Below are 24,119 nucleotides of genomic sequence, written 5' to 3'. Positions count from 1 at the left end.
GCTGCATCTGACATTCATGGATGTCACAAAAGGTTGCAGCAAGGATGGCCCCATTTGTGGAAAATCTTTTCCACTACTTCCTGTTTAGGGACCACACGTGAGGCATCAGAATCGCTCTGCTGATTCTGCCTGCTATCACCTTGAACTTCCCCGGGATGTGTGTTGCTATCAGAAAGCGTTGGGAGAAGGTTGCCCACTGCCATACTCTCAGGGGCTCTCGACAAAGGGGGTAAGATCTGGTTCATACAACTGACATGCTGTCTGTCTGTACTGCAATAGTTCCCAGAAGAAGAGAGTCCTGGAATGCTTGCAACTCCAGTAGCACCACTCATCTCTAAGACATGGATGTGCAAATGGGCCTTGTGATCCTGCCAAGTGCCTTGGACTGTCTTTCCCAGATAATGCCCCCACCTATCTGACAGGCGTCCGTGGTCACTGTGGCTAATGGTTGGGGAAGTACAAATGGTTAACCTAGTGTCACAAGAGTGGAGTAAAGTCACCAACAAAGGTCTTTTTTGCAAGATTCCATTATCAATATTTTGTGGGACACAGGCAGTTCCTGCATTGACCACTGAGTGGACAGTAGTCACTGAAGAATTCTCATATGCAGACGTGCTAATGGGATCAAGGTCATTGCTGCTGCCATGGTCCCCAAGACTTTTAGGACTGTCCTTGCTTGTGCTTTTTTCTTTTTAAAAGGTTTTAAAACCTGACATCATAGAACTTGCACTCTTTCTGGAGGAAGTTTGGCCATTATCCTTGTATCCAATTCTGCTCCTATAAAAATGACAGGCTGAGAAGGCAGCAAGACATATTTCTCAGTTTCTTGTGATTCGTAGGGGACAGCAGAGCTGCAAGGTGGTGTTTCTTGCTTTTATTAGTAGATGCTTGGTGATGGCAGTCAGGAGCCAGTCGTCTAAATATGGAAACACCCGGAATTCTAGGCACCTCAAGTGAGCCCCAACTACTGCCATGCATTTGGTGAACAGGCCTGGGGACTGTTGTGAGGCCAAAGGGCAGAGCTCAAAACTGGTAGTGACTGGCTCCCAGCCGAAAGCACAGGTGCCTCCTGGATCACCTGTCTATTTTTATGTGGTAGCATTCATCCTGGAGGTCTATAGAGCACATCCAATCGTCTTGTCCCAGAAGAGGAAGTATTGACTGCAGTGTTACCATCTGGAACTTGGACTTTCTTACAGATTTGTTTAGGTTATTGAAATCCAGAATTGGTCTCCAGTCCCCTGTTTTCTTTGGGACTAAAAAGAATCCTGAGTAAATTCCGGATCCTATTTGGTCTGCGGGGACTGTCTGGATGACTCTTTGTCTAGCAACTTTTGAATTTCTAATGTTACCTGCTCCCTTTAACTGTGTGGAATGTCTGGGATGTTTTTCATGTTTGGGACGGGGATGGAAAAGGGTATGAATTAATCACTGGATATGATGCTTTGTACCAACTTGTCTTTTGTTATTGATAGCCAGGCTTCTAGGTACAAAGCTAAGCGGTCCCCGACTGCTCCAGAGATGGACAGGCAGGCCTCCCTTTGGGAACGCCGAAAGGGCTTACCATAGAAAGATTCTCTGTTGCCCTGATTCTGCTGACCCCCTCTGCCACGTGGTCGGCATCTTCCACTATACTTGGGAAGATTCACCACGTGTGTCCTGGATAGTTCTCTGGGATTTTCAAAACCACATTTTTCCACTTCCTTTCTGACCTTTGGAATATGGTCTGGTAGGTAGGGAAAAACAGACTCCTAAGGCAGACAGCGTGTCTTGCCTTCTTGTTTACACCTGGTTAGTGTGTGTCCTTGACTTTGGGCCCAAACAGAGATAAGCCATCAAACGGGGCATTCACAAAGGAAGATATAGAGTTCCACGAAGTCACACAAGCGCATCCAAGAATTTCTACACCCGCTGCTCTACTCGCTCCATCCATTGCATAAGAAATCAGTCTCATGGAGGAGTTGACCACTGAATTTAAGGTAGACAGCTGAGAGGAAACTTTCTCCGACACCCCTTCAGCTACTGAACCTTGGAGAACAGCTCCTAACTCCTTCAGGAGATCTCTCTGTAATCTAGTACAGTGGGTCAGGTAATTAAACGATCCAAGAGCAAAAATCGCCGAAGAAAAAATGCAATTTGCATATCTGGCCATCACGTGGGACTCCCTGTTCGGTGGATGAACAGAAGATGTCTCTGACAGAGTTCCTTCTTGGTGGCTGCCGCCACCACCATAGCATCTACTGGGGCTCCCTTAGTTAAAAAAGTTTTGTCTGAGGGGGAGGTGGTGAACTTATTTGGCCTCTGAGGAACAGATGTGACTGAATCTGGAGACTCACATCTTTCGAAAAACTAAATCCAGAAGTTCGTTGAAAGGAGGAGACACCCCAAGTGGAGGAAGGGTGCAATCCAAAGGCCTTCATGTACACAGATTCCTCTGTTTAAGGGCCGATGGACTTCCAGCCGCCTCTCTGTTTAAGTATTTCTATGACGTCTCCAAAGGAGACATCAGGAGGAGACCATGGGGACCCTTTGGCTTCATCGAGGTCCATATCCAAAGCAACGGACTCCTTTGGGGAGTCTAAATGCTTCCTCTAACAAAACCTCTTCCGAGTGACCTCTTCAGAGGGGTACTCTGGAGTGGTTTCAGAAGAGTGGGGGGCACCCTGTGGGGCATCCTGAGGCCTAAGATCTCTGCGTCCCTGTGGATGCAAGGGTATACAGGCAGACACTCGTGCCTTTGGGGGAAGAACGTCCAGAGATGACAGTGGAGCTGCCTGTGGGAGACGGCACTCACCACCTCAAAAGCCCTCACCCCTAATCCGAGGAAATCCCTGGATCTGAAGAACCTGAGGGAATCCCTGGAATCAAGGAGGATGGCTCCAAGCCGGAGATAGGAACTGAGCTCACACGAATGGATGCCCCGAGGGGCAAGTTCAGATCTGACAGCTGTCCAAACAAATTCACCTCCCCGGACCCAACCAAAAAGTATCGGCTCCTAGACTCCTCGAGCTCTGATAGAGCAGAGGGCATTGGAGCCATGATCAGATCCGAAGATCCCGTAATAGATCTCAGTTTTGACGGTTCTATCAACATCAGCTCTGGACATTCTGGCTCCGAGGTCAGGTTGAAATCGAAGCAGAAGGGGAGGATGTGGGTCTGATCCGAAGCCCTCAAGGTTGGATCCGATAACAGCTTGGCGAGCGCCTGTGTCCTTAATAGCCTCTGTACCACTCGATCCATGTCATCATCGGATAGGCTCCTGGAAGACCGAGTGGAAGGGGCTGGAGACTTGGAAGGCTGGAGCAAAGGTGATTTAACTAGGGGAGAACGGTTCCAAGACGGGGGACTGGGTCCGCAACTCGAACTCCACCAGCAGCGAGACTGATGGTGCCAGAGCAATAGATCTCTCGGATCTGACAGCCTTAGGGTCTGGAGTGGAATTTTTTTTTTTTTAATAACTGCAACAGTAGTTAATCAACCATAACTGTAAGAGAAGAAAGAGGGGATGCACAGCCCTCAAACTTAAACGGGCTATGCCCAGAAGAGTGAAAGAAGGGGAAGCCCTCTAACTTAAATGGGCTAAGGGTAGAGCAGTTCTCAAACTTAAACAAACTGATTAAGCAATTTTAAAGAACAAAGGTAAGAAGAGCCCTCTAACTAAAACGCGCCATTAAAAGTGGAGGCCGGGATGGGGAAAAAAGCCTTAGTGGGAAAATGATGGCCAGCAGCAGAACAAGCGGAAATAACCAAAACTAACACCAAACTAGTTATATAGAATAAGAATAAGTACGAATAATTAAGAAGAAATAATTTGCAACAATAGTGGTAATAATCAACAGTATACTTCGCCAGGGCCAGTAGAACGAGCACCCAATCTTTAGCTGCAAACAAGACCTGAGGAGCTTTCCTAGTGCATGTTGGGATGAAGGTGAGATAGGACAGACAACACATCATTTCATTTACATTAGCCATTTCAGTCCCAGAAGACTGACTCAAATTGTCCACAATTCTGGTCTTTAATGTAAAGCATAAATTGGATTTATCTGCACAAAAACTAGTACAATCTGATAAAAATAGAGTCTGAAACATCAAAAACTAAGTAAGTCCTTTTCAATGACAATTTAATGCACTACATTTTGAAGTCTTTGTTTAAATCCTATTGCAGATGCTTTATGAGGTATGACACTGAACACCTGCTCTAGGCCGTTCATCCTCCTCATAAGCCTCGCCAGCAAAATGTCTACGTTCAGCTTCAGGATCAAATTTAGACAGTTCAACATACTCCATGTCTTCTGTTACCATAATATCATCTCTTTGAGGTAGTAAAGCTTCTAAATGATGAAGCTTATGCAGAGGAAGCCATCCATCTTCAGGAAATATGACCTGAAAAATGAAAAAAACAATTTAGATAACTCGTAACTATCAGGGTAAATAAATCAAATTGAAAGGTAGTTAGCATACACTTACAAAAAACTGTATGACTAATCGACCCTTCTCAAACGGATCCCTGTAGATAGGCATTCCTTCATTAAGAACACATTTTAAAGCACCATGCTTTATTACTTCACCTATGAAAGAAAAAGGCATTAGTTCAAAATGGATTTTGCATACAGTTTTACATTTGAGGGACTAAGTTATCTAGAATGCTACTTGCACAACTAACACAATGTATAGGAAATGAAGTAGATTAAATGAGTTACGTACTTATGGTAATGTTATGTTTGAACAGCAAGTCCATCCTTGTCTGCTAACAGAACTAATGCCACAGGCTTCTAGCACAGAATTCTAAACTCTCAATCTAATCGCCAAATCCCCTTTGCCCACAATGCTCTGCATCAAGATATATTACACTGCAAAAAGAAGGCTCGGAAATAAAACAATTGAGCAAGTCCTATTTTTTTCGAACACTAGATGTTTATGCAACACACCAACTTACTAGCATTTGGGTAGTAGTTTCCTGTTACCCTACTACTGCCTATCTGTGGGTGTGATGGACCAATTACCTGGCAGTACAGCCACAGCTCATAAACCCAGAGACAGGACACTTTCAGTTTTTCTAGAGTCCAGCATGGAAACAACCTTTTCTAACGCCTCCTGTTCCAATACCAAAGTACACACACAGACACAAATAAAGGCTGCGTAGCAACTCTCCACGGTAACCCAAACACCAAACAATGTGCATTCAAAAAGGGGAACAGTGCATAGCATCCATTTTCTGGGAATACCTTCTTGGGGAGCAGGAGCGTCAGAATTGTATAGGGAGCTAGCAAACTGAACTTCCTATAAGCCCTGGACCAGATGTCCTTATCTAATAGGATGAAAAGGCGAAGATAGACTGCAAATGGGGTATGGGTGGAACCAAACTGGTTGAAGCCATCTTGTCTTTGGTATTAGCTACAACCCTCTCTAAAGCCTCAAAGGCCAAGGCTGCCCTCAGTTCCAAAGAGAGAAATCTCTGCACAAATGAGCCTGAGCCCCAACTCCAAAGCCAGCCTCTGATCAGAGCTGTCCAGGGTCAAAGCTCTGTGAGGGAGAGATGGCTCCAAGAATGTGTGTTGATTAATACCCCCGAACTCAGCACCAAAGCTTTGGCTCCAAGTCTAATCTTGATTTGAAGGCATCTGAGTTGAAAGATAGTCTGTGTCAAAGATGTAAGCAGCTCCTTAGTGCTCCAGTTTCAGTTGGTTCCAATACCAAACCGAAAGGGCGAGTCAGTACAGTTTCCCATAAGTCTGCCTATGCTCAGTACCTTCCCAGGGGATGGTACCAGGATAACCCCAAGATGTATTTGTGTTCTCAATCTTCCTCCTAATCCTGCTGATGTAGAGTTGTGAGGCTTCTTGGCAGTGAATGATGCTACCAAATATGGCCAATACCTCCTTTTTTATAAAATAAGGAAGTGAAGTCTGGGACTCACCTGCCCCAGTGAGGAGGAGATCAGGCCTAAGTCTTCTGGAACCTTAGACTTAGCTTTGTCTTGATTAGCGTGTGAAGGGGTAGTCCCAGTCTGTTCCAGGAGGAGCCCCTTTAAAAAACAAGTTGCCCCTTCTCGTTTGAAGGGACCTGGCTCTAAACGATGCACACGTTTCTGAACCATTGACTTACCCGGTACTTAGAGTTTGGTTCTTTGAAACTAGAGCCAGGCAATGGTACAACCCCAAAAGACATGTCAGTACCACAACTGTGCATGTCACAAGGGTCAAACACCACACCAAGCGACCTGGGGCAAGACTACCAATGAGTCACGAGCCATAGGGTTGATCTATTTCTTGATTTATTTCTGTGTTTAGGTGCACAAGGGGTAGACTGGTGGTGTGGTTGGGAGCACCATATCAGAGTCCATAAAAAAACAACCAGAACACCACCAAATAGCTGTATGGTCGGCCCAGAAAAAAAAAACAATGGACAAATCCCACTATTCTCACTCTAAACAGTAATCCAAGTCCATTTCTTTAGGGATTCTATTCTGAACACTGCACTAAGTAAAATGGCAGTAGTTTCAGTAACAGTTCAAAGCACAAAATACATCGCAAAATCCACCAATTTTAATAAAGCTAGTTTCGGCACCAAATGATTAGAAATGGCATAAAACAGCTTTGAACAAAAAAAGAAAGCATAAGCTTATGAAAAATTCTAGTCAAAAACATTTAACATACAAAATGACAGGAAACTCGTGATTTAAACAAAAAATTTGTTTTAAAATGTTGTAAATCTGTTCAACTGTCTCAAATACTCATAACCCCAAAGAAAAGAAATGCAAAACCAGCAAGTTTTCCTGTCAAAACTTTCAATTACAGCTTAGAATATGCAGTATAAGTCTTATATTGCAGGTAAAGTAAAAACCTGAAGCATACACAATTTCCCAATCAGAAAAAAATAGCAGAATACACTATTCAAAGCACACAGAAAGAAGCAATTTGGGGGGGGGGGGGTCCAATAGGGTTTCTTGGAGCGCAAGAAGTGAGGAGATCCAGAGTAAGGAACAGTCTACCAAGAACTCCTTCTCTTATAGCACTAGAAATCTGAAAGGATCCAGTCCGTGGGTAAGGCATTCCCTGTACTGCCAAGTGATTGCTTCATCATACCCACAAAAAGGCAGTAGGAGGGACTTAGACACTCACTGAATGGATGACAGTAATTAAAGGGATAGAGTGAGGTTCTCTCTTACAAGACCTGTTAAATCCTTATCCATATAACCTCTTGACTGCTATACCATTTCAATGCTTCTCCCTCATCATTACCCTCATTCTATGTCTTTGCCCTTGAAAACTGTATAGTACTTAAATAGGAAAGTCAACTTGAAAGTGTAGTAGCACAACTGCATAACAGCTGACTTCAAAAAAAGAAGTTATGTCTTACCATAACTTTCCATCTGTGTTGTAGATCTTTATTCATTCGTTACTGTTAGGACTTTGGTTCCGTCCTCAGAACCGACATGGGCATTAGTACCAAGCTCACGCCAGCCAAAAACTCTCAGCTAATACCTACCCACAATGCCCCTCTTATAGTCTCTTCAGATAGAGTTTGCCCGCCATTATAGTACAGAAGTAATAAAGGAGACAGTAGAAGGCTCCGTCTGAGTAAATAACTTTAATAAGGAAATCCTAAAGTCCACCAGGAGTCCAGGCAGGGGGAAGGAGGGTGGGAAGTAATGAATGAATAAAGATCTACAATACAGAAGGATTATTATGGTAAGACAACTTCTTTATCTGATGTTGTAAATTTTTATTCATTCCTTAGGACAGAGTCCTGGGTGGCCCTAAGGAAGGACATTCCTGAGCACCACAGAACCAAAAGATGCTCTTCCCCTGGAGGCCAAATCCAATTTTTAATGAGTGATAAAGGTATGAGGTCTTGCCCAAGTGGCTGCTGCACAGATACCATCCATAGAGGCTCTGGAATGAAAGGCCACAGAAGTAGCCCTCGATCTAGTAGAGTGAGCCTTTATTCTGGAAGGTAAAGACACTTTATTCTGATGGCAGAAGAAAGTAATGGTGTTTCTGAGCCAAGAAGATAGTCATTTTGGAGACAGACCTACACATTCTGGGTCCTGCAAAGGCCACAAACAATTGATCCGTTTTTCTGAAAGATTTAGTTTTATCCAAGTAGAAACTGTAAAGAACTGCTCCAAACTCCAAATGTATGCAAAAGGTATTCCCCTCTATTTGAATGATGAGGGAAGAAAACCGGTAGGTCAATAGATTGATTAATGGAAAACCCAGAAATGACCTTGGGCAAAAAGGAGGGATCTGTACGTAGGGACACTCTCCCTATGAAAAATCAAGTAAGTTCTCTTGACACTCAAGGCCTGCAACTCAGATACTCTTCTCGCTGAGTTAAGGGCTACTAGAAGTAGTTTACCAAGACAAAAATTTCATATTACATGAGTTAGAAGGCTCGAAAGGAGGACTTGTTAACGACTGAAGCACCAATGTGCAATCATGCATCAGACTATCTCTCGGTCACTCCCTCTAAGGGGGGATCAGGGCAAAGTAGCTTCTGCATTTGTTGTTTAGGGGAGAAGCAAACAGGTTACAGCAAGGCCTGCCCCAACGGCGGAAGATCTAATCCACTATTGTAGGACTGAGGAACCACTCGTGAGGCATCAGAATGTTCCTGCTCAGACTGTCCGCAATAAGATTGGAACTCCCGGGAATGTGCGTTGCTATGAGAATGTGGATGGAATCCATCACCCAGTGCCAAATTCTCATGCCCTCCCGACACAGGGGATAAGTCCTGGTTCCGCCTTGTTTGTTGATGTACCAGACGACTGACATGTCAGATTGAATTGCAATGGTCCCGGAAGCAAGGCATGTGTGGAATGCTTGCAACGCTAAGAGAACTGCCCTCAATTCCAGTACATTTATGTGCAAATTGGCCTCCATGGAGACCTGGTGCCTTGGACTGTCTTTCCCTGGAAATGCACCACCCCACCCTAACAGGGAAGCATCCGTGGTCATAGTGGCACTGGGCTGAGGAAGGCAGAACTGTCGACACCAAAGATTTGATTCTGGCTTCATCCACCAAAGCATTTCTTTCTTTCAAAGGTTTGTAAGGCGTATCATGTGGTCAAGTGGGTGGGTTAAGATCGAACACTAATGAAAGGAGCCACTGTACTAGTCTCATGTGCAACCTCGCCAGTGGAACTAAGGTAATGGTTGCTGCCATAGATCCCAATAGATCCCAATAGCTGTAGTACAAGGCGTGCTGGTACAAATGTCTGTGGAAGGAGGACTTGAATCTGGCTTCTTATTTTTGAAAGCCTGTGAGGAGGAAGGGAAGCTTGACAGGACATTGTGTCGAAGATCACTCCAATGAATTCCAGTGCTTGTTGGAGAAATTTGTGATTTGTCCATGTTGATCGTGATACCTAAGCGAAGAGCAAGGCCTTGAGTGTAAGAGAGACTGAGAATGAGAAGATTCCTGGTTATGGCAGGAAGGAGCCAATCGTTTAAATATGAAAACACCTGGAATCCTTGTAGTCTGAGATGAGCTACTACAACTGCCATACATTTGGTGAACACTGGGGGCTGTCGAGAGACCAAAGGGCAGTACCCTGAACTAATAGTGATTGGCTCCCAGCCAGAAGTGGAGAAATCTCTGGGAGCGTTTGTCCATTTTTATGTGGTAATACGTGTCCTGGAGATCTACAGAGCACATCCAGTTGTCCTTCCTCAGGAAGGGGAGGATGGACTATACCGACCATCCGGAATTGAGGGTTTATGAATTTTAGTAAGCTGAGATCCAGGATTGGTCTCCAGTCCCCTGTCTTTTTTGGCACTAAAAAGACCCTAGAGTAAAACCCAGATCCTCACTTGTCTGGTGAGACTGGTTGGATGACTCTTAACAGCTTTTCGATTTCTAAGGCTGCAGCCTCCCTCTGACTGGGTGGGACATCGGGGATTCATTTTACGGGTCTGGGAGCAAGACTGAATGGGATATGATATTATTCCTTGCACCCACACACCCATTATGAGTTGCCAGGCCTGTAGGTGCAGGGGGGGGAAAAAAAAAAAAAAAATTCGACCCCCCCAACTGCTTCCAAAGGAAAGCAAACGGGCCGCTGTTCAGGAGCACTGGAAGGGTCGGCCAGAAAATAAATCTCTAGAGCCCTGGTTGCGCTGACCCCCCTCTGCCCCCAGGGGCATCGTCTGGATGAGTTGCCCTCTCTGCCCCAGGGGGATTGCTCATCACAAGTGGCACGAAAAGGATCCTTGAGATCTCTTGAACCACAATCCCCCCTGGTTCCTGGAGTAGGATCTCTGGGGGCGGGACATATGCCCACAGCAGACAAGGTATTTCCGTCCTTCTCACTATGTGATAGTATGTCTCTTACTTTGGGACCAAAAAGCGAAGATTCGACAAAGGAAGATTTAAAGGGGTCCGCGAAATCACACAAATGCATCCAAGCATGTTGTCTCAAGACTATGCCTGATGCGGCTGCTTGAGCTGCCCCCTCAGTGGTGTGAGAGATCAAATGCATAGAGGAGTTCAAGATGGATTCCAGGGTAGCTAGCTGAGAGGCAACAGTATCACGTACCTTCTCAGGCAGTACCCCCGCCAAAGAGGCAGACATTTCTGAAATTGGGTTTCTTTGGAGGCGAGTAAAGTGTGCCAGAAAATTCAGCGCTGAAGTGTAGGCCCACTTCCCCAGTCTGTCCATAGCCCGAGACTCCCTGTTCGGGGGATATCTTCTGCCAGTTCCCTCTTGGCGGCAGCCGCCATGACTATGGAATCAGCAACCAGCTGCTTGGACCAATTAGGCTGGTCTTCAAGGGTAGATAAAATTTTATCTGGCCTCCGGGGAACAGGTTCTATGTTGTCTGGGGCCTTCCAGACACAATGCACAATAAGTTTAACAAGCTCATCTGCAGGTGGGGTCACCCAGGACGTAGATGACAAAGCACGGATGGCCTGCAAGAACACAGATTCCTCTGAAGGGTTGGAGGGCATCCAGTCTCCCCACTGCTTGGGGATCTCGAGAATGTCTCCAAATGAGACATCTTCTGGGGGGGAGGGTGACTGTGGGGACCCTTCTCCCTCATCACAATCTGTGTTTTTGCGGATTGATTCCTCAGGGGAATCAAGATGCTTCCTCTTCCAGTTTCTTTCAGGGTGGCTCCCCAGTGGGATCTACCAAGGATGACTCCGGAGAAAGGGTTCCCTTCAAGGGAAGGCAGCTCCCGTGCTTGGGATTCCAGAGTAGGGACAGCTGCAAGCTAGGGGGGTTCTGGTGCCGATGCCTATGGTGCCAACTGCGAGCCTGTTGAGGAAAGGACCCTATCCATCACCTGGAGAGCAGGCCTGCCCAAGGAGCGATGGGAGCTCGGAATCTAGAAGGACAACCTTGGAACCGGGGTCACACCCTGCCCTGAGGAGCCTGCCTCCAGTTGAGGAGCTCAGAGAGGAGCGGTAGCTGCCCGGGGAGCCGTGGCCATAGATGGCACCACTGAAAAAATAGGCGCTGAACTAGAAGCCACTGTGTCGAAAACGTACTAGGATAATTGCGTTATTCTAGCATTTCGTGTTATAACAAATTCTCCTGAGTTTCCAGCTTGTTGCGGGCTTCCTTTGTGGTTGTTTGGGTAATTTCCTACGTTTACTAGTGTTTCATTATTGCCTTCATCTTCTTTTTGGCACTGTGTCGACAGCCCAATCACTGCTCGATAGGGCACCAGTTCCAACAGAGCCGTTGCACAAAGAGTAATCAGTGCCAACAGGGAAGCCTCCACTGTTGGAGCCGAAACAGAATGCACCGGGATGGCCATCGGTGCCAAAGTCTCTGGGACCTGAGAGGGAGCTGGAGGATATACAGATGAATATCCCAAGCTTCCATTTCAAGAGGGAAGACAACCTAACAGGGGTGGGTAGTCCTCCAGCTGCCAAAAGTTGATCCACAACCCTCACTACATCTTGTTCTGAAAGACTCCTGGTGTATCTGAAGGAAGCTGCTGAAGGAGATTCAGGTCTCAAGAAATGGACTAAACTGGTGTCCCAAAAAGGGGTCATAAGAGGAAGAATATCTAGTTCTGGGAAGGTGTTCGACAATTGGAACAGACTGTCAGTGGAGCTGTATAAGACATTGAGCACCATGGCCAGGGATGGTGCTGATGCAGGTACAGTAGTCCGAGCCTGTATCAAAACCAAGGTCAGCACCGAGGGGGATGGTGCCGAAGCTGGTACAGTAGCTGGAGTCAGAATTAAGGGCAGCACCAAGGGAAAAGACATAGAGCCTGGTGCCGAAGTAGTGTGCTCCAAAGGCGCAGGAGAAGCCCGGTGTCTACTCTGTTCCGAGAAGGATGGAGATGTTGGAACCAAGTGACTGTTTCTCTATGTTTCTTCACATCCTTATGCTTAGGAGGTGGTGAGACCTCCTTCCCACAAACAGCCTCCGAGAAGCATGTTTTCATCATACCCTTTAGAATCCGCTTGTTCTTACGCTCAGCCAATGTACGGCTGCTGAATCTCAAACAAATATCACAATATACACTGATGTGGTCAATGCCTAAACAATAAACACACCGGGAGTGAGTGAGTTGGGCATCTTACACCCGCACTTATCACACTGTACATCCTAGTTTTACTTTATCAGACATTATGGAAAACTTTTAGTTATGTACTCACCATAACTTCAGATGTTTGGGATCCATCTCGCCTACATTCTGACTGATGGGTTAGTCTCTTATTGGCTGAGCTTACTATATCCCAGGATGCACCACTACCAGTCCCCCAGATCTAGTTTGTCCGCATACATGCACACACAGCTTATATAACATCGTCAGATGAAACAAGATAAAAACAGTAGAACTCAAAACCGTTAAATCTCTTCTGATCTCCAAGCAGGGGAAGGAGGGTGGAGATGGATCCCAAACATCTGAAGTTATGGTGAGTACATAACTAAAAGATGTTATGTGATCCTATCTGGACAACTTCCTAGCACCTGAATCCTGGGTGGCTCACTGGAAAACACTCCTGAGTACCGTGGAACCAAATGATGCCTCTAGATGCCACATCCAATTTATAGTGGGAAATGAAAGTGCGGTTGGACCGCACAAATCTCAGAAATAGCGAGCCTGGAATGAAAAGCAATAGAAGTAGCCATAGCTCTGGTAGAGTGAGCTTTGATAGATGTTGTAAGTTGCTTATTTGAAGAGGACTAAGCCTGAGTTCTGCAATCTCTAATCCATTTGGAAATAGTAGCTTTAGTGATGGTTTTACCCAATTTATTATCTGAAAAGGACACAAACAATTGGTCTGTTTTCCGAATTTGTTGAGTTCTATCTAGATAGAAGCGCAATTGCCTGTGAACATCAATTTATGCAAGGTGTATTCCTTCATTTGAAATTTTTGGAAAGAAAACTGGTAGCTCTAGAGATTGTTGGAGACAGAGATTAGAACAAACTTTGGAACAAAAGATGGATTAGCCTAAGTGATACTCTATCCTTGTGAAAAATCACGGTGGTTTGATAGATAGGGCTTGAAGTTCTGAAACTCTTCTTGCAGAGGTAATTGCAACTAAGAAGGCAGTTTTCAAGACAGATATTTTAACTCACATGTAGCAGCGGTTCAAAGGGGAAGATGTTAAGGTACCAAATCAAGATGGATGAAAACTGGGGGTCTTAAGAGCACAGCACCTTTCATGAAAGTTTTACATAATCTGCTGCTCATCAACGGTGGGTCTATGGATTCGTGAAATTTGGAGATAGCTGCTAGTTGGACTTTAATAGTAGAGACTGAAGATCCTTGATTAAACAAGGATGTTAAAATTTCAAGACCTCTGGTATCGGGGCAGTAATAGGGTCTAAGCCTCTGAGTTGAGCCCAGATAGCAAACCTCTTCCACTTACTGAGGTACAACTTCTTAGTGGTGGGTTTGTGGGCCGAAGATAAAATGTGAATAACTTCCGGGTCTAAGGTGTGATTTCTGACTAAGGTCGGAAGTGAGGAGCCAAGCTGTTAATTTCAAAGTGTGAAGGGACTGGTGCTGTCGTCCCGACTGATGAATCAGCAGGTCCGGAGTTAGATCCAAAAACCAAGGGCTGTCCAGAGCATATTTCTTTAGGTAGGGGAACCATACCTGACGAGGCAATTAGAATCATTGTGGACCCCAATTGGGAAGCTTTCTGGATAACTTTGGGGAGGAGTGGAACCGGAGGGAAAGCATAAACCAAGGTTGGACTAGAGCATCCGTAGCTGCCTCCCCCTGACGCGGAGTCAAGGAAAAGAACCTTTTGCACTTTGTGTTTTGTGGTGTTGCAAACAGGTCGCAGCATGGGGTCCCCCATCTTTTGAAAATCCGAGCTGCTACTGTATCGTTCAGGGACCACTCGTGAGGAGAGAGAATCGTCCTGCTTAATCTGTCTGCCAATATATTGGATTTTCCTGGAATGTGGGTCGCTACCAGCCCATTCCCACACCCTCATGGCCTCTCTGCAAAGGGGTAAGATCTGGTCCCTCCTTGTTTGTTTAGATACCAGACCACCCGACATGTTGTCCGTGTGGATACGATAATGCCTTGAGGAGAAATTTGTGGAGGCTTGTAGGGACAGAAGTACAGCCCTCATTTCCAGTACATTGATATGGAGAAAAGTTTGGAGCCAAGAACCCTGAACTAACCTGCCCAGACAATGTCCCCCCACCCGTCTGGGAGGCATCCGTTGTCAGGGTGGCCACGGAGGGTATAACAAAAGGTCTTCCCTGATTCAGATTGGATGGCTGAAGCCACCAGCGGAGGTCCCGTTTGCACGTTTCTGTAATCAGTATGAGATGATTGAGGGGAAGATCCTGAAAGGACCATTGTGTCGATAACAGCCACTGAAGAATCCTCATGTGCAATCTTGCCAGCGGAACTAGGAGAACCGTGGCAGACATTGAACCTAAAAGTTGCAGAACCATCCTGGCTGGGGCTTTGGATTTTGGAAGCAGGGCTCGGACTTGACCTTGTAATGTCTGGATCCTTTCGGTAGGAAGGAAGGAAGATGCGCATCAATTTTGAGTCTATCTCTGCTCCTATGAACCTTATGCGCTGAGAGGGCATCAAGACAGACTTTGACCAATTGAATGTAATTCCCAGGGAAGCACCCAGGGAAATGGTGGCTTGTAGGTTGTCTAATAGTAGATGCCTGGTGGTGGCAGTCAGGAGCCAGTCGTCCAGATAGGGAAACACTTGGAATCCGAGACTCCTCAGGTGAGCAGTCACTACTGCCAAACACTTGGTGAACACCCTGTGGTGAGACCAAAGGGCAGTGCACAAAATTGGAAATGACTGTCTCCCAGGCTGAAGCGCAGATATCTCCTGGACGCCTGATGTATCGGTATGTGATAATAGGTGTCCTTGAGATCTATGGAGCACATCCAAACATCCTTCTCCAACAACGGGAGAATGGATTGTAAAGTGACCATTCGGAATTTGGATTTCATGACGGACTGGTTTAGTTTGCTGAGATCCAATATGGGGCTCAGGTCCCCTGTCTTTTTTGGCACTAAAAAGAACCTTGAGTAATTTGATCCGATCTGGTCTGTGGGGACGGTTGGATGACTCCTTTTCTAGCAGCTTTGAAGCTTCTGCGGCTGCAATTTCCCTTTGACTGGGTGGTGGGTCCGGGATTTTTGGACGGTGGAGGTGAGTGTGTGAAGGGAATGGTGTAACCTCCGGCAATGATCCGAAGCACCCATCTGTCCTGAGTAATGGACTCCCAGGCTTTTAGATGCTTGCACCCGACTGGCTAGCACAGCGGGGCAATCCCTCATGAAGTGTGGGAGGCCGAAGAGCCACGAAAGGACTCGCGGTCTCCAGTATTGCGGGGCCCCCTGCCGCCTCTGGGACGGCGTCTCCCAGAAAAATTTCCCGTCCTCTGCCTCTGGAAGGAATCTTCCTGCTGTTGAGGAAAGAACTTCTGTGATTTGGAACCACATCTTCCCTCCTCTTTTAGCCTTGGGATAAGGCCAAAAGGGAGTGGAATAGATAAAGTTTTTCCCTCTTGCTCACAGCGGGTAAGAGTGTCTTTAGTCCAAACAAAGAGGACCCATCAAAGAAGACTTGAAGGCCTCGGAGCCAGGCTTGTCTCCGTGAGAGCCACGCCTGTGCCTGCATATGAAATGAGCCTCATGGACGAGTTAGAAATAGAGGTAAGGATAGCCAACTGAGAGCTAACCGACTGGGCTAGCTGCTCAGGTAGGTTACCTAAGAGGGAATCTGACAGCTCCTTGACCAGATCCCTCTGTAGTCTGGTGAAATGTGCGAAATAATTCAGGGACCTTAGAGTAAAGGCCGCTGAAGTCATCCATGCTCCTAGACTCCCTATTAGGAGGATCTGCTGTGTAGCAGATGCCACCACCATGGCATCTACAGCCACGCAGAACTCCTTCGGGTGGGCGGACAAAAATTTGTTAAGGCACTGGTTCCACAGTATCTGGATGTTCCCACGCCCTCCGACAAACCAATTCCAGGAGCTCGTCGGAGACACCCAGGAGGCGGAGGCTGAGCCCCAAAGGCCTTGAGAAGCACTGACTCATCTGCAGAGGGGGTTTGGATATCCAGCAGGATCTCTAGAATGTCTGCAAATGAGACATCATCCGAGGGCGACTTTGGGGACCCCTCCGCATCATCAAGATCAGTGTCCGATGTAAGAGACTGGGAGTCCACGTGCTTCCTCTTGCACGATCTCTTCCTTGGGGGCTCTTCCGAAGACAACTAAGAACCCTCAGGAGGAGGGGAACCCCAGTGGGGTAACCTCAGGCCCGGGCTCCGCTGCAGAGAGACAGGGAACTGCCAAAGACCCAGTCTCCATGCCCAGGGAAGGTGCCGGTAAAGCCGTAGAGATGGGAAGACTTGGCCAAGGCACTCCTCATAGCTCTGCGGACCCCAGAATCCTGGGAATGTCCGGTCCCGAGCCATGATAGCAGACGGAAGTCCCGAGAGGAGGCTCGGAACCGATAGCATTGGTCCCGAGACATCAAAGAAGTCCGACCGAGCCGACCCTAGGATCTCCACTGGCTCCATCAGCACCTGCTCGGTCGGAGGAGGAATGGCAATGGAGTGGGCTATCGGCTCCGAAGCCAATTGGGTTGGAGCCGAAACAAATTTTGAAAGACTGGGGACTGGAACAGTCTTTGGAGCACCCTGTCTATGTCGAATCTGACATCCTCGATGACTTAGAGGAGACCAAAAGTAGGCCTCTCCAACGGCCCCAAGGGACTAGGGGACCGGCTGGCGACTTCGATAACTATCGGCGCCGAAGGAATGCACAAACCAATTTCCATCGGTGCCGAGGAGGACTTGGCGCCGAGGAGGAAGTGTCTGGCGGACAACCTTCATCGGCTCCGAGATCAGTGGAGCCGATAAAGGTGACCCGCCTCTCGATGCCCCAGCCATCGGCTCGAAGCCAGAGGAGTCGAGACTGGAGGCATCGAGGCCTCGGCTCCGAAGTCCTTGGAGCCAAAGGAGAAGCCTGCCTATGTCTTTTGGCGGTCGGGTCCTTTAGCAGGAGAAGGAGAGGACGCTAATGCTTCTTCAAAAGAGGGTTTTATAAGGCCTTTCAAAATAAGTTTATTTTTCCTCTCTTGGAGGACCCTCGAGGAAAAAGCGTGACACACGCTGCAGGACTCCTGCAAATGTTTGGCGCCCAAACAATATACACAGAGAGAGTGGTCATCCGTGATAGACATTTTAAAACTGCACTTAGTGCACTTCTTAAAGCCCGAAGGCCTAGGAGCCTGAGACATTATAACCACAACTCAGTAACTCTCTTACAGAAAAAACCTTACTGTCCTGTATTGTCTATCTAAATTGACTGACACTATAAGATTAGCTTACGGTTTAGAATGACAGCCGATAGCAGTGAATATAACTCAAGGGGATCCTAGAACCCCTAAGGATTTGAAAGGGATTGACTGACAGGGAAGGCCCTACAGATCAAGGGGCCTGTAGCCAGAACAAACACCCAATCACACACAAATTTTCCACAAAAAAAATTCCCAGTCACACACAAAGTACAGAGTAGCTGTTAAAACAGCTTTTTGTAATAGAAATCGCAAATTTCTGACAGAAAAAGTTAGTGAAAAAAACACTACTTAGCTCAGCCAGCTCGAGACCACGTCTTTGCTAGTTAGATCTGGGGACTGGTAGTGGTGCATCCTGGGATATAGTAAGCTCAGCCAATAAGAGACTTAACCCATCAGTCAGAATGTAGGCGAGATAGGATCACATAACATCTACACTTATATCCTAAACTACAATTTAACCAACCAAAAACAACAGCAAGGTTATAGAAGAGTTTTTTTTTAAACGGATAAAAAGGAGTACTAACAATGGTACTAAGAAATACCACAAAGTGGTAGGAAAGGGCCTACCAAATGTAGGGGACAGTACCAACGATGGTATGAAAACAGCTACCGAAGGTAGACTGTAGGTTTTAGAGAGAGAGAGAGAGAAAGTATATACATTTAAAGACGAAAGGATAATCTTTAGGGAAAACTGACTAGGTAAAGGTAATTATAAAGATAAATCACAAAAACACTACATTTAGCTTGAGAGAAGGCTTTGCACGTCTGACTAGGAACACTGCAAACGAGATCTGAAGAGACTATGACAGGGGCATTGTGGGTAGGTCTTAGCTGAGAGTTTTTGGCTGGTGCGAGCTTGGTAATAGCCGTGTCAGTTCCGAGGAGGGAACTGAAGTCCTAACAGTAAAGAATGAATAAAGATTTACATCAGATGCATTTTTATACTTAGTCCCAATGTAGCAAGCTAGTATCACTAACATTTTTATTAATACTACAGTCAAGACCAGCAAAACACATTCTCAGGGGACTGACAGTTGCTTTATCATGACAGACATTTCTGTTTAGAGTAAAATGCTTCCAGCAAATTCCATCTATTAGGACAGAATCTTAAAAACAGTTAAATGACAAAGCCTCACAGAGCAGTGCAGCTACCTCCATGGGCTATGTTTACATATAGTGTACATAACTGTTCCATTTTAACTGTATTAAAAAGACAAAATTACACACTTGTGTTGCTCAGGTGGTGGGAGTTGTTGGGGTATAACTGCTCAAAATGATTCCGCCTCCTAATATGAAGACTTGCCCAGACAATCAAAACAGACAAATATGTAGTGTGGGGGGACAAAGCCACCACAAGTTTTAGCCAAGAAGATAAACCAGTATGGAGGTAAACCAGATGGTATCCAGTGTAGCTTACACTAGGCATGACAAATCTCAGTATATCGTCCCAGGCAATGACCAGGCTCTACTCAGTAGGAAAGCTGCAGATGTCTAAAAAATAAAGATTCATATACTTACCATAACTTTTAATCTGTGCTATCTGGTGTCATTATTCATCATGGATGGGTCTTGGATCCGACCTCTGATTCGAGCCAGCAACTGATGGACAGACCAGATCCAGAGCTCAAGCTCCTCCCCTTCCCACAATCCCTTACTGACCTGTAATCCTCAGATTGAGTTTGCTGAACAATGCAAAGGCAGCCCGTCTGCCAAGGAGACTAAACTATCCCCAAAGAAGAACATCATTCCAGCTCTACCAGGTCCCCAGTAGGAAAGGGGGAAGGAGGAAGGGAATATGATAAATAATGACACCAGATAGCACAGATTCCAAGTTATGGTGAGTACATAACTATCTGATGCCATCCATGTCATTATTCATCATGGATGGGTCAGAGTCGCCAGCTACTATGAACACTCGGTGGCCTCGAGGAAGGATATGCCAGAGCACAGAGGAACCATAGGAATCCCTGTTTCTGGACACCAAATCCAACTTACAGTGCAAAACAAAAAAGTGTGGGGATTAGACCAAGAGCAGCAGCACAAATCTGAATACGTACCCACGCACCTAGTAGAGTGGGCTTTAACTGGTCTGGATGGCTCCATATGCCTATCATAAATGTAGGAAATACAGCTAGCAATCCATCTGGAAATAGTTACCTTAGAAACTGCCAGACCTTTCCTGTTCTGAGAAAAGGCCACAAAAAGTTGGTCCAACTTTCAAAATTCCTCAGTCTTCTTAAGAAAAAAACGTAGTTGCCTATGGATGTCTAAACAATGTAAAGTATGCTCCCCTTTACTGGGATAATTAGGGAAGAAAACTGGTAGCTGGACAGATTGAGGATAGCTTCTGATGCCACTTTCAGAAAAAAAATGAAGGATTTGTCCTAAGGGATACCCTATCCTTGTGGAAGACTGTAAAAGGGGGCTTAATGCTAAGGGCCTGCAACTCAAACTTTTGGCAGATGTAATGGCCACTAAAAAGCCATCTTCTAAGACAAACTTGAAATCACAAGATGCAGCCGGTTCAAAAGGCTTTTGTGTCAACGACTAATACCAAGGTTAAATCTCAAGGCGGGGGAAGGATCTTTAGATGGTCTGAGAAGAAAGACCCCTTTGAGAAAGGCTTTACATAGTTTTGAAGAAAAGGTAGGGCCCTCATTCAGAAGGAAATTAGACATGGCCGCCAACTGGAGTTTAATTGTGGAGAAACAAGTGCCTTCTTGAAAGAAAAGTCAAGAACAAAATATCAGGAATAGTAGCTGAAAAGGGATCCAAGTTGCGTTGTCTGGCCCAAATAGAAAACCTTTCCCATTTACTGGAATACATTACACCTTCATAGAAGGCTTTTAAAATGCCAAGATAATGCTTCCCATGGAGAGGGGGGGCCTGGACTATGAAAGCATCACTGGAAGAACCAAGCGTTTAGAAGATTGGGAAGTGGAAGCCCCCATGGATAGGAGAGAAGATCTGGAAGCAGATCCAATATCCGGGCAGGACAGTTCAGAAGGGAGAACCACACCTGATGAGACCAAAAAGGGGCAGTGAGGATGAGAGGTCTTCAGGGGGCGAGCTTTCTGTAAGACCTTGGGAATTAGGGGAGTAGGAGGGTAAGCATAGGAGTCCTGATGGCCAGTCATGAGACAGAGTGTCCCTGAGTGACTCCCCCATCGAGGGGATCAGGACAAAGTAGTTGCTGCATTTGTGGTCGACTGGGGACTGGCAGCATGGTTGACCCCCGATGGTCGAATATCTGATGTGCCACTGATGGATTCAGGGACCACTAGTGGGGATGCTAGACAGATCTGCTGACTTTGTTGGCCAGCATGTTGGAACTGCCAGGAATGTAAGTTGCAAGAAGCACCTGGAAGACCATTCCCACACTCTCATGGCTCCTCTGCACAGGGGTTAAACCATGTTCCTCTTTGCTTGTTGATGTACGAGGACACTGCCATGTTGTCCGTATGAACTGCTATACTTCCCACAGGGAGGGACTTCCAAAGGCATGCAACAACAGGAGGACTGCCTTCATCTCCAGAACGTATGTGCAATTTGGTCTCTGTGGGGGACCATGTGCCTTTGATCATCCTGCCTTGGATATGCCCCCCCACCGCAACAGGGAGGCATCCATGGTCACAGTGGCCTGGGGAGGGGGCAGACAAAAATGCCTGCCTAGAATTAGATCCTGTGTCTCAAGCCACCAAGCGAGATGATTTCTGCACACCTGAGTAATCCTGACGGTCATGGACATGGGGTGAACATGAGTGGACCACTGGACTGCCAGGATCCACTGAAGTACCTGCATTTGATACCATGCATATGATGGCAGCTGTCACAGAGCCTAACACTTGAAGAATCACATGATCTGATGGGCGCTCTAGGCTTAACAAGCGAGACACCTGATCTCAAATGAGCTGAACCTGATGTAAGAGTAGTGCTGCAGTCTGTCACTGTGTCCAGTTGTACTCCGATGAACTCTAAGTTTTGGCATGGAAAAAGATTGGATTTGGGCAAATTGACTAATGCCTAGATGCTGAAAGAGGTTGATGGTGTAACTGGTGGCCATTAGAAGTCAACACCTTGTGGGTGCAGTAAAGAGTCAATCGTCCAGGTACGGAAAGACCTGGAATCCTAGCAGCCATAGAGGAGCTGCTACCACTGCTATGCATTTGATGAACACCTGGGGGGCTTTGGTGAGACCAAAGAACAGGGCTCCAAACTGGTAGTGATTGGCTCCTAACTGAAAGTGCAGATGTCTCTAGGAGCACCTGTCGATCTTGATATGATGGTATGCATCCTTGAGATCCACTGAGCACATCCAATCGTCCTTTCCCAACAGAGGCTAGATGGACTGGACAATGACTATTCGGAACTTGGACTTGACTGACAAGTTCAGTTTGCCGAGATCTAATATCAGGTGTAGGTCCCCCAATTTTTTTGGCACCAGAAAGAAGTGTAAGGTCTGGACCCTCTTTACCCTGTTGAGACCTCTTGGATGCCCTTTTTTGAAGAAGGTCTTGGACCTTGAGATAGGCCAACTCCCTCTGGCATGGTGGAATGTCCAGGAGGGATTTTGTAACTACAGAGGCTGAGAAAAGGGAATGAAGTAACCCCTGGAAATAATTTTTAACACCCACTGATCAGAGATGAGACTTGTCCAGGCTACTGGGTAAAGGTAGAATAGTTTCCCAACTGCCTCCAGGGCATGGTAGTTGGGCAGCACTTCAGGAGTGCTGAAAGGGCTTCTCTGAGAAAGGTTTGAGAGCTCTGATTCTGCAGACCCTGTCTGCCCCTGGGGCAGTGCCTGCCACTGAATCCCATGCCCTTGCCTGCAGAAGAAGATTCCTGGGGAACATCCTGGAAGGCAGACTTTGTCCTGTGGAACCAAAGCTTCTTACTTCCCTTCTGAATCTTGGAAAAGGAATGTTGGGGAGTAGATAACTTGATTTCCACCATGGACAGAGTCTTGCTTTCCTGCTCACTGCAGGTTAAAGCTTCCTTGACAGATGGACCAAATAAGGTGGAGCAGTCAAATGGGGTGTTTGTAAAGGACGCCTTAAAGGGTACTGCAAACCCACAAAGGCAAAGCCAGGTGTGCCGTCAAATGGCAATCAATGCCAGTGCCTGCTGCTCAAGAAGTGGCCTCTGCTGCATTAGAGATCAGCCTCATCGAAGCATTAGATAAAGTCAGATTTGCCAGCTTAGGAGAGACAAGTTTAAGACTCTTTGGGGGCAACAACTTTGTAAGGCAAGTGGTGAGTTCCAATACCAAATCCGTCAAAAGTTGGTTGCTCTCAGTCCAAATGTAGCGGAGACAAACGGGTGCTTTCCAAACTGGTCTATCGCCCGAGACTCCCTGTTCGGGGGATGAACAGGGAAGCTCTGTTCTGCCAGCTCCTTCTTAGTCGCAGCAGTGACCACAATGGCATTGACGGGGACGCCCTTACTCCAAAAGGCTTTACCCTTGAGGACTCCAAAAGGCTTTACCCTTGACGACTGAGGAACATGGACAGCTTTCTTGGGTACTGGTTCCACCGCGTCTGGCTCATTTCAAGCCCTTCTGATAAGTTCTATAAGCTCAACAGTGAGGGAGGCAGATAGAGAAGGAAGGGATACTGGACAGTCTGCTTCTCACAAGGAATGCTCCGATCCAAACGTTCCAAACCTGGGTGGGTTGTAAGAGGAGAATGAAGTCCCATGGATGGAGAATGTCCCCTAGGCACCTAAGCTGGGGATGGCAAAAAGCCCAATTTGATTTGGGCCTTGAGAAAACTCCTCAGTCTATCTATGTCTGTGGGTAACAAACTTCTGGAGGACCTGAAGAATCGGAAGAGTGACCAAACCTAGCTGGAGATCCCACCAATGTTCTACAATCCCGAGAGGACCAACTCCGACGCACTGGATCCAATGATGTAGATGTGGAAAGGAGACTGTCGATGACTATCAGATCAGACAGTACAATCGGATCCGAAGCCCTGGTAGGAGTCGCGTGCCGGACAGATCCAACAAACAGGCTGGATCCGGAGAAGGCCTGCGCCTAGTCAGATCCAAAGGCCTCAGGTCCAAAAGATTGATCCAAGGCTCTCAGAGGAACATGCTGGATCCGAAGCCATACAGGCTGGACTCTGAAATGGGGATCTGCAATCCAAGAGCCTAGGCTTTTTAGGGACCGAAGGAGACCCCCTTTGAGGAAGGAGGTCTCTTGGGATCCTGAGAAGCCTTAGAGGGAGAGTCCGAAGCCAATGGATCTCCCTGAGCTAACCCTTTTAAAACCAGGTTGTTCCTGCACTCCATGAGAACTCTGGGGTTGAATGAGGCATAAATGTCGCACTCAACCTC

General features: G+C 46.6%; 1 protein-coding gene across 4 annotated transcripts in view; it reads right to left on the bottom strand.

The window, feature by feature from the left end:
• Nucleotides 1-3,997: 3,997 nt before the first annotated feature.
• DNAJA4 (DnaJ heat shock protein family (Hsp40) member A4) overlaps nt 3,998-24,119 on the bottom strand; it is a 404,528-nt gene continuing 384,406 nt past the window's right edge. For all 4 annotated transcript variants that reach the window (XM_044077833.1, XM_044077832.1, XM_044077835.1 and 1 more), the window contains 2 exons: nt 4,468-4,568; nt 3,998-4,383 (listed from right to left, as the gene is read on the bottom strand). In XM_044077833.1, the coding sequence (XP_043933768.1) occupies nt 4,171-4,383; nt 4,468-4,568 (314 nt within the window). In that variant the 3' untranslated portion in view covers nt 3,998-4,170. The remainder of the gene's footprint in view (nt 4,384-4,467; nt 4,569-24,119) is intronic.

This window comes from Protopterus annectens, chromosome 7.part0 (assembly GCF_019279795.1).
Source record: "Protopterus annectens isolate FY-2018-M chromosome 7.part0, PAN1.0, whole genome shotgun sequence".
Classification (NCBI taxonomy): Eukaryota; Metazoa; Chordata; order Ceratodontiformes; family Protopteridae; genus Protopterus; species Protopterus annectens.
Note: the sequence above shows the minus strand (reverse complement) of the source record. Positions and strands in the feature narration are given on the sequence as shown.